Source organism: Arachis ipaensis, chromosome B09 (genome assembly GCF_000816755.2).
Source record: "Arachis ipaensis cultivar K30076 chromosome B09, Araip1.1, whole genome shotgun sequence".
In the NCBI taxonomy this organism is placed as follows: domain Eukaryota; kingdom Viridiplantae; phylum Streptophyta; class Magnoliopsida; order Fabales; family Fabaceae; genus Arachis; species Arachis ipaensis.
Genome location: NC_029793.2, coordinates 7736418 through 7749458, shown reverse-complemented (window position 1 = coordinate 7749458; position 13041 = coordinate 7736418). Strand labels below are relative to the sequence as shown.

Genomic DNA, 13041 nt, shown 5'->3' with positions numbered 1-13041 from the left:
ATAATAATAATAATAATATTTAAATTAGTATCTTTAACGTGAAAATATTATTTTTTGTCTAAAGAAGAAACACCTCTCAATGTCAACTTCAATGCTATAGCAATGGCAAAAGAATATAAAAACGTAAAATTCAAATAATGACATCTTCGGAAATCGTAACATTCATTATGATTTTACATTGAAATCAGGTATATTGTTCAAGATATATTGGTGTTACACGATATTTTTTTTCATGATATATATACAAATTTACTTGACTAACTAAAAGAGAGTATTATTATACTCCAATTAAAATAATGGATTGCAAGGAACTATATATGTTTATCCATTTTCACTTCGATCTATGCTGTGGTTATCTTTTGCCAGGGATGATGAAGCTAAGTTAATTAGTGACATTTTAAAAGCAATTTTGCCACATTGTCTGAAGAACAAGTGCTTCATAGATGGACTCAAAAGACCTTTTATTTGTAACACAAACTATACCCGCGTTGAATCTTTGATGAGACTCAAGATGGAGAAGGTTCTTGTAATTGGAATTTGGGGTATGGGCGGTATTGGTAAGTCAACCATTGCTGAGGCTCTCTTCAACAATTACTCTTTTCAATATGAAGGCTCTTGCTTCTTGTCAAATTCCAGAGAATTAGGAAAACCATGTCTCAGTGACATATGCAGCAGACTTCTTTCTCAATTATTAAACCAAGATCTTCATAATACCAATATTGGAGTACTAGACTCTCGCACTAAAAGTAAACTCGAGAAGAAGAGGGCTTTGATTGTACTGGATGATGTGGTTGATTCGCCAATTGCAACTGATTTGGTTCCAGGTTTGCGTACTTGCCTATGTTCTGGTAGCATTGTCATTTTGACAACAAGGGACAGGAGTGTGCTTACAAGTGGAGGAGTTGAACAAATTCATGAAATCAAGCAAATGAGTAATGGAGACTCCTATCAACTTTTTAGCCATTATGCCTTTTCTGATTCCCATCCCAAAGAGGGGTATGGTGAACTAACAGCTAGAGTCATAAATTATGCTAACCGCATTCCATTGGCTTTGAAAATTTTGGGATCATTTCTTCGCGGCAAAAGTGTAGCTGAATGGGATAGTGCATTGAAAAAATTAAGAAAGTATCCCAATGCAGATATTCAGAAAGTGTTGAGATTGAGTTATGATGCATTAGATGATGATGAAAAAAATATCCTTTTACATGTTGCATGCTGTTTCCACGGGCATGAAATGGAAAAAATAACAAGAATATTAAATTCTTGTGATTTCTTTGCAGATATAGGAATAAAAAGTCTATTGGACAAGTCTCTTATAAATATTTATTCGAATGTTCGTTATGATAAATACATACAAATGCATAGTTTGACACAGGAAATGTGTTGGAAAATCATTCATGAAGAATATAACAAAAATGGAGGTCAACAAATAAGACTGTTGAATACCACCGAAGAAATTTGCAATATTTTCCAAGATGAGAGAGTAAGAAAATCATGCTTTAATGGTTTGGTCTTCAAGATGAGTGTATATATGTTTGTATCAAAATATTGCTTACAGCAACATGGTACTAACATTGTATTGCAATGCTTATAAATTTTGCAGGATATTCATGGAGTTGAAAGCATGACGGTGGATATGAATCAAGTTACAATAGATCCACGTATAATCATCATTGCATTAAGGAAGATGCCAAAGTTAAGGTTACTTGCTTTAAGAGGAAATTTCAACATGGATCTTGAATGGAACACAGTGTTTCTAGAGGGTTTTCAACTTCCTAATGACTTAAGGTATATTGAGTGGAATAAATGTCCACTTAAGTTTGTGTAATCTATTTGTTGGCCTAAAAAACTTGTTCAGCTTTCTATGCGAGATAGCAATGTTGAAAAACTTTGGGATACACCACAGGTAGGATCATGTTTATATTTCTTTTTATGCTTTTTTGATAATTTTGTTAGATACTAAAATAAAGATTGATATTATATTATAGAAATTAGTTAGTATAAGTAATATTAATTATGGGACGTTTTTTTCAAGATTTATAATTTATAAACTTACTCTATTATGTAAGATTAATTTATAGCAGGTAAAAGAACTAAATTTTAGTTAATAAATTTTGTATTGTAATTCTATTCTGTATAATAAAAATTTTTAGAAAAAGGACTGAGCCTTTTTATATATTGTAAAATATTCTTACATGCTAATTATTTCTTAAAAAGTCATATTTTCATCATTTAATCAAGAGAATGTTTTTCTATATAAACTTTTGTGAGAATAAAATATCACACTAAAATATTTCATAAGAATAAAGTTTTATTACAAAAAAAGTAACTATAATATCACAGAATAATTAATAAGTTTTGACGAGAGAACAACGAATATTTTATATAAAAAAAATGATAATAAAATACATGACTTAGATTCAAATGACATATATATAAAAGAGATAAATATTAAACTACACCCAATAATTATTTATATATAGCCATCATAATTTTTTAAATTAAAACAAAGAACATAATTGGTTCTCAATAGACATTTCTTGTCATTTAACATTCTCTTGTTTTGCTACATCGTATTAATTCACTATATGTCATGATGCAATGCTTTCTTCAACAAAAAGAGATAATAAAAGTAACAATCAACCACATCAAAGAGTTTTCACTTTCGAATAATTTTTTCCCCAAACGGATTTTTCACTCCTATGATTGTATATAGATGATGTTTGATTTGAATGAAGCAACAATATATATACTAAATACTAATAAAATCAAGTTCTATATTCTAAATTTCGAATAAATTATATATTATTTTAATATTGTAATGGACAACTAGAAAAATTCATATGCTCAATATGTTTTTAACTAAATTAAATTTCAAATGCATTTTATACCTATTCTAAAAATATTGAGTTGTATTGATTAGCTGGAAACACTTTTTTTATATAGGTGCAAGAATAATAAGAGAAGACAAAAATTTATTGGAAAATATAGTTAATTATTCTGAAAATATGAAAAAGTTATTGTCATTTAATATTTGATATTTTCATTGTTCTCCTAGCACTCCCCATTTGTAGGAAAAGTATAGGTAATCAACAAGATTTTTGAACAATGTGTAAACAATGTGAATTAATAGGATTAAAAGAGTAAATTTAATTAGTAGCATTAAATTAGAGTGTAATGTATTTTCATTTGATTGGTGGTTGTTCATATTGTTCAAAATTTTCATTGTTCTCCTAGCACTCCCCTAATTTGTAAAGTTAAAATAAGTGAGAGTGTAACGCATTAAATAATAAAACAACACTTTTTTCTTCCACTAATCATGTACATGTTTTTACATGTTTGTTGGGATTGACAGAATCTACCAAGTTTGGAGTTTCTTGACCTCTGTTTAATAATTTTCACATTATTATTGTATTTTTAATTGTTTAGTCTAGAGATCCACACAACAAAAATTAAATCATTTAAAATTAATTTTGGAATATATATATATATAATGGTAGTGAACGAAAACATAGAGTTGATGAATTATCTACGTTCTTGAATTTTCTTTTTGTTTCTTCTGCACAACCTAGCTATAATTTTTTATTGTTTCTCTTACACAAAGCATCTTCACTTCAATTTTATAGATATATATCTTGCAAAAGTCACTGCAAGAATTACAAAAATGAAGGTTTACTATGCTCTTTACTAATTATAAATGGACATGTTAACATTTGTTGTTGCACAGCAAGTGTTTCACTTTCTCAATAAATGTAAATCACACAAATAATAATAATGACTTTTTAGTAGTTTTTACTAACATAAAAAAAATTGGAAAAGTATAGGTAGACAATGAAAATATTAAACAATATGAACAATAGATATATTGCACGTTCATTTCACTAGGTGTACGGATGATTATTTTAATATTAAGATTTAAATGGTTAATTTGGAGGTGTAGTATGTTTTTATTTGATTAGTGGTTATTCATATTGTTCAAGATAGTCATTGTTTACCTAACACTCCCAAAAAAATTTAGACCTCCAAAATGTCAAAGCTACCAAACTAATACATCACGTTGCAAAAGTTATACTATTTATGAATAGACAAATTTGAAATAAAACATTTTCGCATATTGATGTTTATGTTCATGATGTGTTGTCAATTTTATACCAAAGTATGTTGTTTGATATCGTTCCTGTTTGTGTGGTTAATTATTGTATCATAGTAATAATGTATCAAATGTGGGGGATCATAAAGAATTATATTCTTGTCGCAGAGTGAGAGTACAGAGAACCGGAGAAAGAGTCGATTTACGTCGTGGTTCCAAAAATTACTAATAAGTTACCCAATTATGTTAGCTAAGCTTTTGATTATACTTGATCAAATTACTATTTCTTGAGCAGCTTACTTTTTATATTATAATTGAGTTTATTTTTAATATATGATCTCCTATTATAATTGTAATTATAGTAGCAACAATCAATCAATATTTTAGTTTTTTTCTATTTTAATTCTACTTTTTTTTTTACCCTTTTTTTTACTTTATTAATTGATTATTAGTTGGAAGAAAGTTAGTTTTCTAACAAAACCCAAAGTCATTGTTAATTTGGTGATTATCATATTGAAACCGTGCTATGTTACTGTATGTAATTGTATATATATCATAACTTCAAACATACTATAATAAATAGAGTTGAAAATATATTCAAATTCAAATTGCAAGAAAAAGAAAATTATACCACATAAACCACAATGCGTATTATTATAAAAGCTACAATATCTAGAATCACCACACTTAATTTTATGTTATTGATTTTATAACTGTTGTATGTAGAGAAAATACCGAAGAAGAGATACAAAGAAATATCACTCCAAAACGGAATAATATCTTTCTCTTAAATTAAAGTACAATAACTCTCATTTCTTTTGCAGACTGTGTTATGCAATATCTTTCCTTTTTTTATGTGTACTTTGTTCTTTTTCTCTCTTCAATTGAGTTGGTTTGTGATTATGAAAAAGATAAAGAAGAGAAAAGAAATTAAAGAAAGTATAGCAGTGGATGCTGGCTCAACTCATATATATGTGTTTCTTTCTGTTAACTTATTTTTTCTGCCTTGTACAGAGAAGAACATATCATATGACAACTCCATCCAACAACCAAAGCTTCTGTGGGGAACACCTGCACTTCCTTTTGTTCGTTATTGTTGTAATAGCATTTGTCTATTTGGTCACTTTATAGCACACTTTCTCTGAGAACACACCATTACTTATTTTTGCTCCTTTGTTGTTGTTCAATTTCCCTATCAACTCGACAGTGCAGTTTAATTTGCATATTGTTTTTGCCACTTTCACGCTTTGTTTTATATTCATATTAAGATATTATCTAATATCTATTATTACAAGACAGGTTTTGATGATAATATTCATATAAATAAATATTATATTATACAGGATGTCATTATTTCAATACAATACTTAGCTTGTTTGCGACGTACATGTGGCAAAATAATATACCGTTAAAAGCATACCCTACTAATAAAAGCAATTGATGTTGTTGGGAAAAACGACATAAACTTCACTAACTAAGAAAAATATCCAAGAAAAATCCGTAGAGGGTCCTACAATAATAAGTGACATATAAAGAAAAGTAAGAAAAAAGGGTCAATAATTTTAAAGATGATATTGCTGTTGATCGAATTGTTAATCAATATATGTCTATCCTAATGCTTAAGTTTGTCACAATCATTTCAGCAATGTCCTAAAATATGTTGCTGGTGGTTTGCTTCATCAAAATTAAGATCATAAAGAACTCAAAATTCTTTTCTACTTTTTTTTTTTAATTTTACGCATGTATTTTCAAATTAAATTTATTTATTTTAAAATGTGTTAATAATTAGTTGAACTTTTGTGATAATTATATTCATTTAATAAATTTATCTAATTAATAATTTTTTTCTATATGCATAGACCTAGTAGGAAATTATTCTGTGCGTGAATATTTGACTTTTAAGTACTAATTTGAAAAATTAGAAGTATATGTAACGTTCTGATTTGTTTTAAAAACATTTTACATTTGAATTCTTTTATTACTATCCAACCCTCTGCTTTTATCAAAATTCCTACACTACCCTTATTTCTTTTACCAAACTCTAACCCTAATTAACACCCAATTATCCCTTTACCCCAAAGAAACACTAGCCCCCTTTCTTTTTCAGCAACAAACACACACCTAACAACAGCAGCTGGGAATGAGAGAAAAAAACAAAAAAAGGAATAGGGGAAGAAGGAAAGGGGGAGAGTAGAGGGGAAAGGAGACCGGTGAAGGGAAAAGAGAAGAGGCAGGGAGGCGGCGCGGCAGGTGTTACTGCCACCGTCGTCGCCGCGCTTGCCAAGTCGCCGCCGCCGCCTTGTTATTGCTTCGCCGCCACCACGCTCTGCCGCGTCACCGCCGAACTCGCCAAGCCGCCGTTGCACACCAGAGGAAAGGGAGATCGAGTAGAGAGAGAGAGCAGTGACGCTGCCGTCGCTGTTGGGGCTGTCGCGGTGGTTGCCGTCGTCATTGAAGGAGCTCGTCGCTAAGCTGCTGTGTCGCCGCCGGAGGAGAACTCGTCGGAAAGCTGTTGTCCTATCCGGTCGTGCTCTATCCTCCATTCTTCCTCCACTGGTTCCGCCATTATCCTTGCCCTTTGAAAACGTCGTAGGAAGCGTTTCACACCTCTGTCAGTTCTGTTTCACCACCGTTCAAGCCTGGTTAGTGGTTGTTATGTTTTGTTTCTGTTTCCGCTACTGTACTGTTTTACCACAGTTGTTGATGTTGTCGTCGTTGCTCTGCCTTTAGCCGTTCGTCACTTCTGTTCTATTATGCCTCTGTTCGCTGTTTTGCTTGCCTATTGGAGCTGCTGCTGCCTCCGTCCCAATTTTGCGCTCTTTCGTACCCTTTAGTTTGGTACTCCGGATTTGGTATCTTCAGTCCCTTGAGACTAAGTTGTGAGTAGGCTTTACATTTATAATTATTTGGCTTTACATCTATAATTATTTTGATATATACTGCTTGAATTTATGACTATACTTACAAGTTATTAACAAAGGATTTGAATTTGGTTTTAATAATGGATTTATTAGAACTAAATATTATTTTTGTGAAATTCGAATTTTTAATATGCACATGAGACTATATACATGTTTGATGAAGTTTTGTATTATTTTAGAATATTCGATTTTATTGAATATGTATTTTTTTTTAAACATTAAAGTATTGTGAATACTCACTCATATACTATGAATTTGTAAAGTATATTTGACATTTCATATGATTGAAATGGATTTTTGATAAGAAAGTATTATTTGATTTGATTTGATACTGTATATATTTGAAAGATCAAAGATTGGTTGTATTTGAAATTATATGTTTTGAATTAGTTTGGGAGGCTCGTATTAGAAAACCGTAGTTAACGGCGGTTATGACGTTAACCTAGATGCATCTGGCTCAGACCTCAGCTAGTAGGGGCGTTGCTAGCCTAACGTGTAGGTCACACGTTGGATCTGTTATTCCGTACGGACACACTAGAGGAAAGGGCTACCCTTAGAGGTGGAGCCGCCCAAGTGTGGACTATTTGATTTGATTTCTGTATGAGAACTCCCTTATTGATTCACTTATTCATATAAATTATTATTTTCTAACTAAAATTATTTTCATAATAATGTTTAGATGATCTCATGTGAATTATAGATGTATTGTCTAGTCACTGAGTTGCAAAACTCACTCCGTTTTCTAAAAATATTTTTCAGGAATAAATATTTGATTATGTGAGCATTTCTATTCAAGAGTAATGATCTGCAATGGGTATCTGTTCTTTGTTGGGTTCTTAGACGTCATCTGCTCCATATGTCACAGGCAGGATCCATCTATATTTATTTATTTTATTTTTTGTTCAATTATGTAATTATTCATTCTAGAAAGTGTAAATTTATCAAAAATTATTTGTAACCTTTTTATTTATCTTATATTCGAATCTGTTAGGCTTGCTAGGGAACTCTTTTTCCTGAGCGCCAGTCATGGCTCATTTTGAGCTGTGACAGAGTGGTATCAGAGTTTAGGTTTAATCTGTGTAATATGGAACAAGTTTCCTATGATAGGATCACAATTGTATAAATAGAAGCACGCCTATTTGTACAAATTGTGGCACTATCAGAGGCCTATAGGAATGTCATCCTTTTCTTTTTGTTATTCTTGTCTTCTGGTTCTTGTCATCATGAGTCATCTATCGATTCTTGCCACCTCTTTTCTCTTCTTTGTATCCACCCTTGAGTTATTATTTGGTAGCTTTTCTTGAACTTGCTTTTGCAATGACTTTAGTTTTGGTTCTGGTTTCGCAACTCCTGCCTTGTAACGAGTTCTAATCTTCCTCGCTTTTGTGAATATTTGCTTTAATCTTCTTCATCTTTATGTTGTTTTCTATGGTTTCTGATTTCAAGATTTCATCCATTATCTAAAATATTCGATATATTTTTCCTGTGAATTATTATCTTATTCCTCTTATAGAACAGTATTTGGATTTGTGGATTGTGGATTCACTTAGCTGCTGATTGAGATGCTTTGTTCTAGATTTCGATCAAACAAGTTTGTTCTTATTATGTTGATGATCTTTGAAGTTAACATAATTTTGAACCACTCATGATTCTTTCTTTCGAATCAATAATTTCAAAAAACTGTTATTCGGTTGCTCAGGTAGAAGAACTACATGACGAATATATGCATGGAGTGTTATTCTTGTTTGCTAGATTGGAATTATAATTTTCTCCGTCTATTAGTTGAATTGAAGATCTTTTCCGATCTGAAAGTTTGGTTGAACTTTTTCTTGTTTGATAATCTGTTCTGCTATAGTTTTGTTTGTTGAACGTGGCTTTTCTTTCAAGGGCACTATTTCTTCTGGGAACTTTCAAGTTCTTCCCTTTTCAATAATCTTAGGGTTCCTTTGATTCTAAAATTTTTAGATTTCAATTTTTAACTCATTTTGCTTCTGCTCAGTTACTGACAGCACTTCATATTTTCATGGTAAAATGACTCAAAATAGCATGCAAATTATGGGGCATGAATTTTTGTGCATAGAAATTTCTGTGTAGTAATAACTTTTTCAAAACTCATGCTTTCTTTTCTTTTCTTTTTTCATTTTCCTACTGATTGATGCTGCTTTGGATTAATACCCCTACTTTGTTGTGAAAAAACAACTGAAACCAATTTAGTTTATTGTGTACTGAATATTACATTGAATTCTGAAGAAGGGTCTTTCTTTCCTCTTTCATTTGTTTTTCAATCATGTTCTGAAATCTAAGATTCTTTGTTATTTTTCAACACTCGAGTTGAGCATTGTTTTCAATACCTTTCAAAAGTTTTGAACTTATACTTGTTGGTTAGTTCTCTCTTTTTGTGTATTTTATTTGTTTGATTTTTTAATACTGTAACATTATTTATTTTATGAGAAAGTGCTTTGAATGTTCAAGCTTCCTTCCTTTATAGACCTTTGTTTTAAACTTTTCATCAATGCAAGTTTTACCCTCATACTTCTGCAATGCTTTGCTTGTTTGGATTTTCATTGAAGACCCTTTACTCACAAGTTCTTAATCCGTTTACTGATTTTCAGTTGTTTCCTAGTTCCAAATTTATGATCCGGAAAAGCATTTTAGAAGTTACTTTACCTTGTGCAAGTTAACCATGTTCTGGTTTAAACCTTGAATTGTTGCATATGTAGGGGTTTAATTTTAAATAATTTTAATTTTAGAATGTCCATAAAGTTTATTGAATAACTGCAAATAAGTTTAATTGTTGTGAGTAATTGATTGATTAATTGAAGGCTGAATTGTGACTGTGAAAATGTGATTGGAATTGTTGATTTAGTGATATTGATTGATTATGTGAATCATGAATTGTTTGACCAATAATTACTGGAAATTCTAGATTTTTGGTGGATTACATTGGATTGATTGTCGTTAAGCTGGTTGATTGATATATTGTAATGATGGTGAACTTGACTGATGGTTGATTTGGAATTGATTTTGAGAGGTATTAAAAGGGTTGAATTTTGAAATACTAAACTACTTACTGAAAATCTGAGTTTTGAAATAAAACGGCAACTTTGAAAGTGAACCAGTAACTTAATAGTGATTGGAATGATATGAGACTAAAAGCTAAGCGAACTACAACAAGTATAGTTATTAATATTCAATTTTAAAGGTTTCGTATTAACTGGAGAATTAGTTATGATTTTTCAAAGTTGAATTATAAAATTTGATTTTTGCATTATTTTAAACGAAGTTTGAAACTTTGAAAATCTATAACTAATTCTGTGATTATCGGAATTGTATGGGACAAAGTCTGGATTAAGCTTGGGAATATAAGGAGCTGAACTGGTGAATTTGAGACCTTTCCGTTAAATTTATGATTTATGGTGAGTTTTTGAATTGTGAATGTCAAACCTGATTTTTCTGCAGAATGCTTAACACAACAGCAACTTGTTTCCTCTACTGGAAATTCTCTAGTTTGAATTTCGAAATGAAACTAGTTTTAAATAAAACTCTAGTCTTGTTACTTTAATTTCATAAAATTCTTTTACTATGTGCTTGAATTATATTGAAAGCTAAATTACGTTCAAAGATTTAGACAAAATAAAAAGTAGCTGTTATTATAGCTAATTTTAGTTTAAGTTAATTGCAATCACGTCAAATTTTAGTTTTATTTTCATTATCTTATATGTGCTTTATTTGTAAATTAAGTCATAACTGTGTGATCATATGAAAATATTTGAGTGTATTTTACAATGATAATAAGTTAGATGTAAATGTTGGCTTAGAGGATAATGAGATGATTGCTTACATTCTTCCGTCATGTTTTACATAATCTATCTATGAATGACATAGTTACTTAATATCCAAGGTCATGATAATAATCTAAAGGCACTTCGTTGAAGGTTTCTATAGAACGGGAAAGGAAGTATACTGATTTTTGTGACACTGTTTTCAATTTTTATTACTGTCAAGTTGACTGTTCTAAATTGTGTTGTCGTACTTTTAATTTATGTTTTACTTTGCTTTCTCTGTTGTTAATTTTGTCCTTTTGCTTATGCATATCCCTGCTTGATTATGTTTCTGATCATTCTCTTAAACCTTCGTGAACATTACGATCGACTTTAGTGGTCATCTCGTCTAAGCTAGTTGCTCTTTTTATTCAGCTTGAATTTGTTTGATTTAATACTCCATCCTTCTTTTATTGCTTCCATCAAAGATCCTTATTTTAGATTTTCTTGTTAGGATGGGATTGATTCTCTTTCTGGCACATCGCATAGCCGTCGCCGCCTTGCTGCTGCTTCGCCGCCACCACACTCTGCCACGTCACCGCCGAACTCGCCAAGCCGCCATTGCACACCAGAGGAAAGGGAGATCGAGCAGAGAGAGAGAGAGAGAGCAGTGACGCTGTCGTCGCTGTTGGGGCTGTTGCGGTGGTTGCCGTCGTCACTAAAGGAGCTCGTCGCTGAGTTGCTGTGTCGCCATCGGAGGAGAACTCGTCGGAAAGCTGTTGTCCTATCCGGCCGTGCTCTATCCTCCATTCTTCCTCCACTGGTTCCAGCATTATCCTTGCCCTTTGAAAACATCGTAGGAAGCATTTCACACCTCTGTCAGTTCTTTTTCACCACCGTTCTAGCCTGGTTAGTGGTTGTTCTGTTTTGTTTCCGTTTCCGCTACTATTTTACCACAGTCGTTGATGTTGTCGTCATTGCTCTTCCTTTAGCCGTTCGTCACTTCTGTTCTGTTGTGCCTCTGTTCGCTGTTTTGCTTGCCTATTAGAGCTGCTGCTGCCTCCATCCAAATTTTGCGCTCTTTCGTACCCTTTAGTTTGGTACTCTGGGTTTGGTATCTTCAGTCCCTTGAGACTAAGTTGTGAGTAGGCTTTACATTTATTATTATTTGGCTTTACATCTATAATTATTTTGATATATGCTGCTTCAATTTATGACTATACTTACAAGTTATTAACGAATGATTTGAATTTGATTTTAATAATGGATTTATTAGAACTAAATATTATTTTTGTGAAATTCGAATTTTTAATTTGCACATGAGACTATATACATGTTTGATGAAGTTTTGTATTATTTTAGAATATTTAATTTTATTGAATATGTGTTTTTGAAACATTAAAGTATTGTGAATACTCACTCATATACTATGAATTTGTAAAGTATATTTGACATTTCATATGATTGAAATGGATTTTTGATAAGAAAGTATTATTTGATTTGATTTGATACTATTGGTTTGGGAGGCTCGCATTAGAAAACCGTAGTTAACGGCGGTTATGACGTTAACCTAGATGCATCTGGCTCAGACCTCAGCTAGCAAGGGCGTTGTTAGCCTAACGTGTAGGCCACATGTTGGATCTGTTATTCCGTACGGACACACTAGAAGAAAGGTCTACCCTTAGAGGTGGAGCCGCCCAAGTGTGGACTATTTGATTTGATTTCTGTATGAGAACTCCCTTATTGATTTACTTATTCATATAAATTATTATTTTCTAACTAAAATTATTTTCATAATAATGTTTAGATGATCTCATGTGAATTATAGATGTATTTTCTAGTCACTGAGTTGCAAAACTCACTCCGTTTTCTAAAAATATTTTTCAGGAATAAATATTTGATTATGTGAGCATTTCTATTCAAGAGTAATAATCTGTAATGGGTATCTGTTCTTTGTTGGGTTCTTAGACGTCATCTGCTCCATATGCCACAGGCAGGATCCATCTATATTTATTTATTTTATTTTTGTTCAATTATGTAATTATTCATTATTCTAGAAAATATAAATTTATCAAAAATTATTTGTAACCTTTTTATTTATCTTATATTCGAATCTGTTAGACTTGATAGGGAAATCTTTTTCCTGAGCGCCAGTCATAGCTCATTTTGGACTATAACAGTATAGTTCATCATCTTGTAATTTAAAATAATATAATAGTAAAGAAATAAATCTCTTGTATTATTTTTTTTCTTTGATTTAATTATTGCG

The 13041-nt window shown here is 31.4% G+C and overlaps 2 protein-coding genes and 1 long non-coding RNA gene across 3 annotated transcripts in view; all 3 read left to right on the top strand.

Annotated features, from left to right (window-relative positions):
- Positions 1-1896, top strand: part of LOC107618322 (TMV resistance protein N) — a 4123-nt gene extending 2227 nt beyond the window's left edge. Inside the window, exons 2-3 of the mRNA XM_016320349.2 lie at positions 367-1483; positions 1604-1896. Coding sequence (XP_016175835.1) covers positions 367-1483; positions 1604-1828 — 1342 coding nt within the window. The 3' untranslated portion in view covers positions 1829-1896. The remainder of the gene's footprint in view (positions 1-366; positions 1484-1603) is intronic.
- The window catches only part of LOC107614893 (putative disease resistance protein At4g11170), a 40550-nt gene extending 35223 nt beyond the window's left edge, over positions 1-5327 (top strand). Inside the window, exons 5-6 of the mRNA XM_021112339.1 lie at positions 4257-4318; positions 5105-5327. Coding sequence (XP_020967998.1) covers positions 4257-4318; position 5105 — 63 coding nt within the window. The 3' untranslated portion in view covers positions 5106-5327. The remainder of the gene's footprint in view (positions 1-4256; positions 4319-5104) is intronic.
- On the top strand, positions 6355-12694 carry LOC110267185. Its single transcript, XR_002354544.1, has 3 exons — positions 6355-6732; positions 11765-11913; positions 12660-12694. It is a non-coding gene; the product is annotated as an uncharacterized LOC110267185 (long non-coding RNA).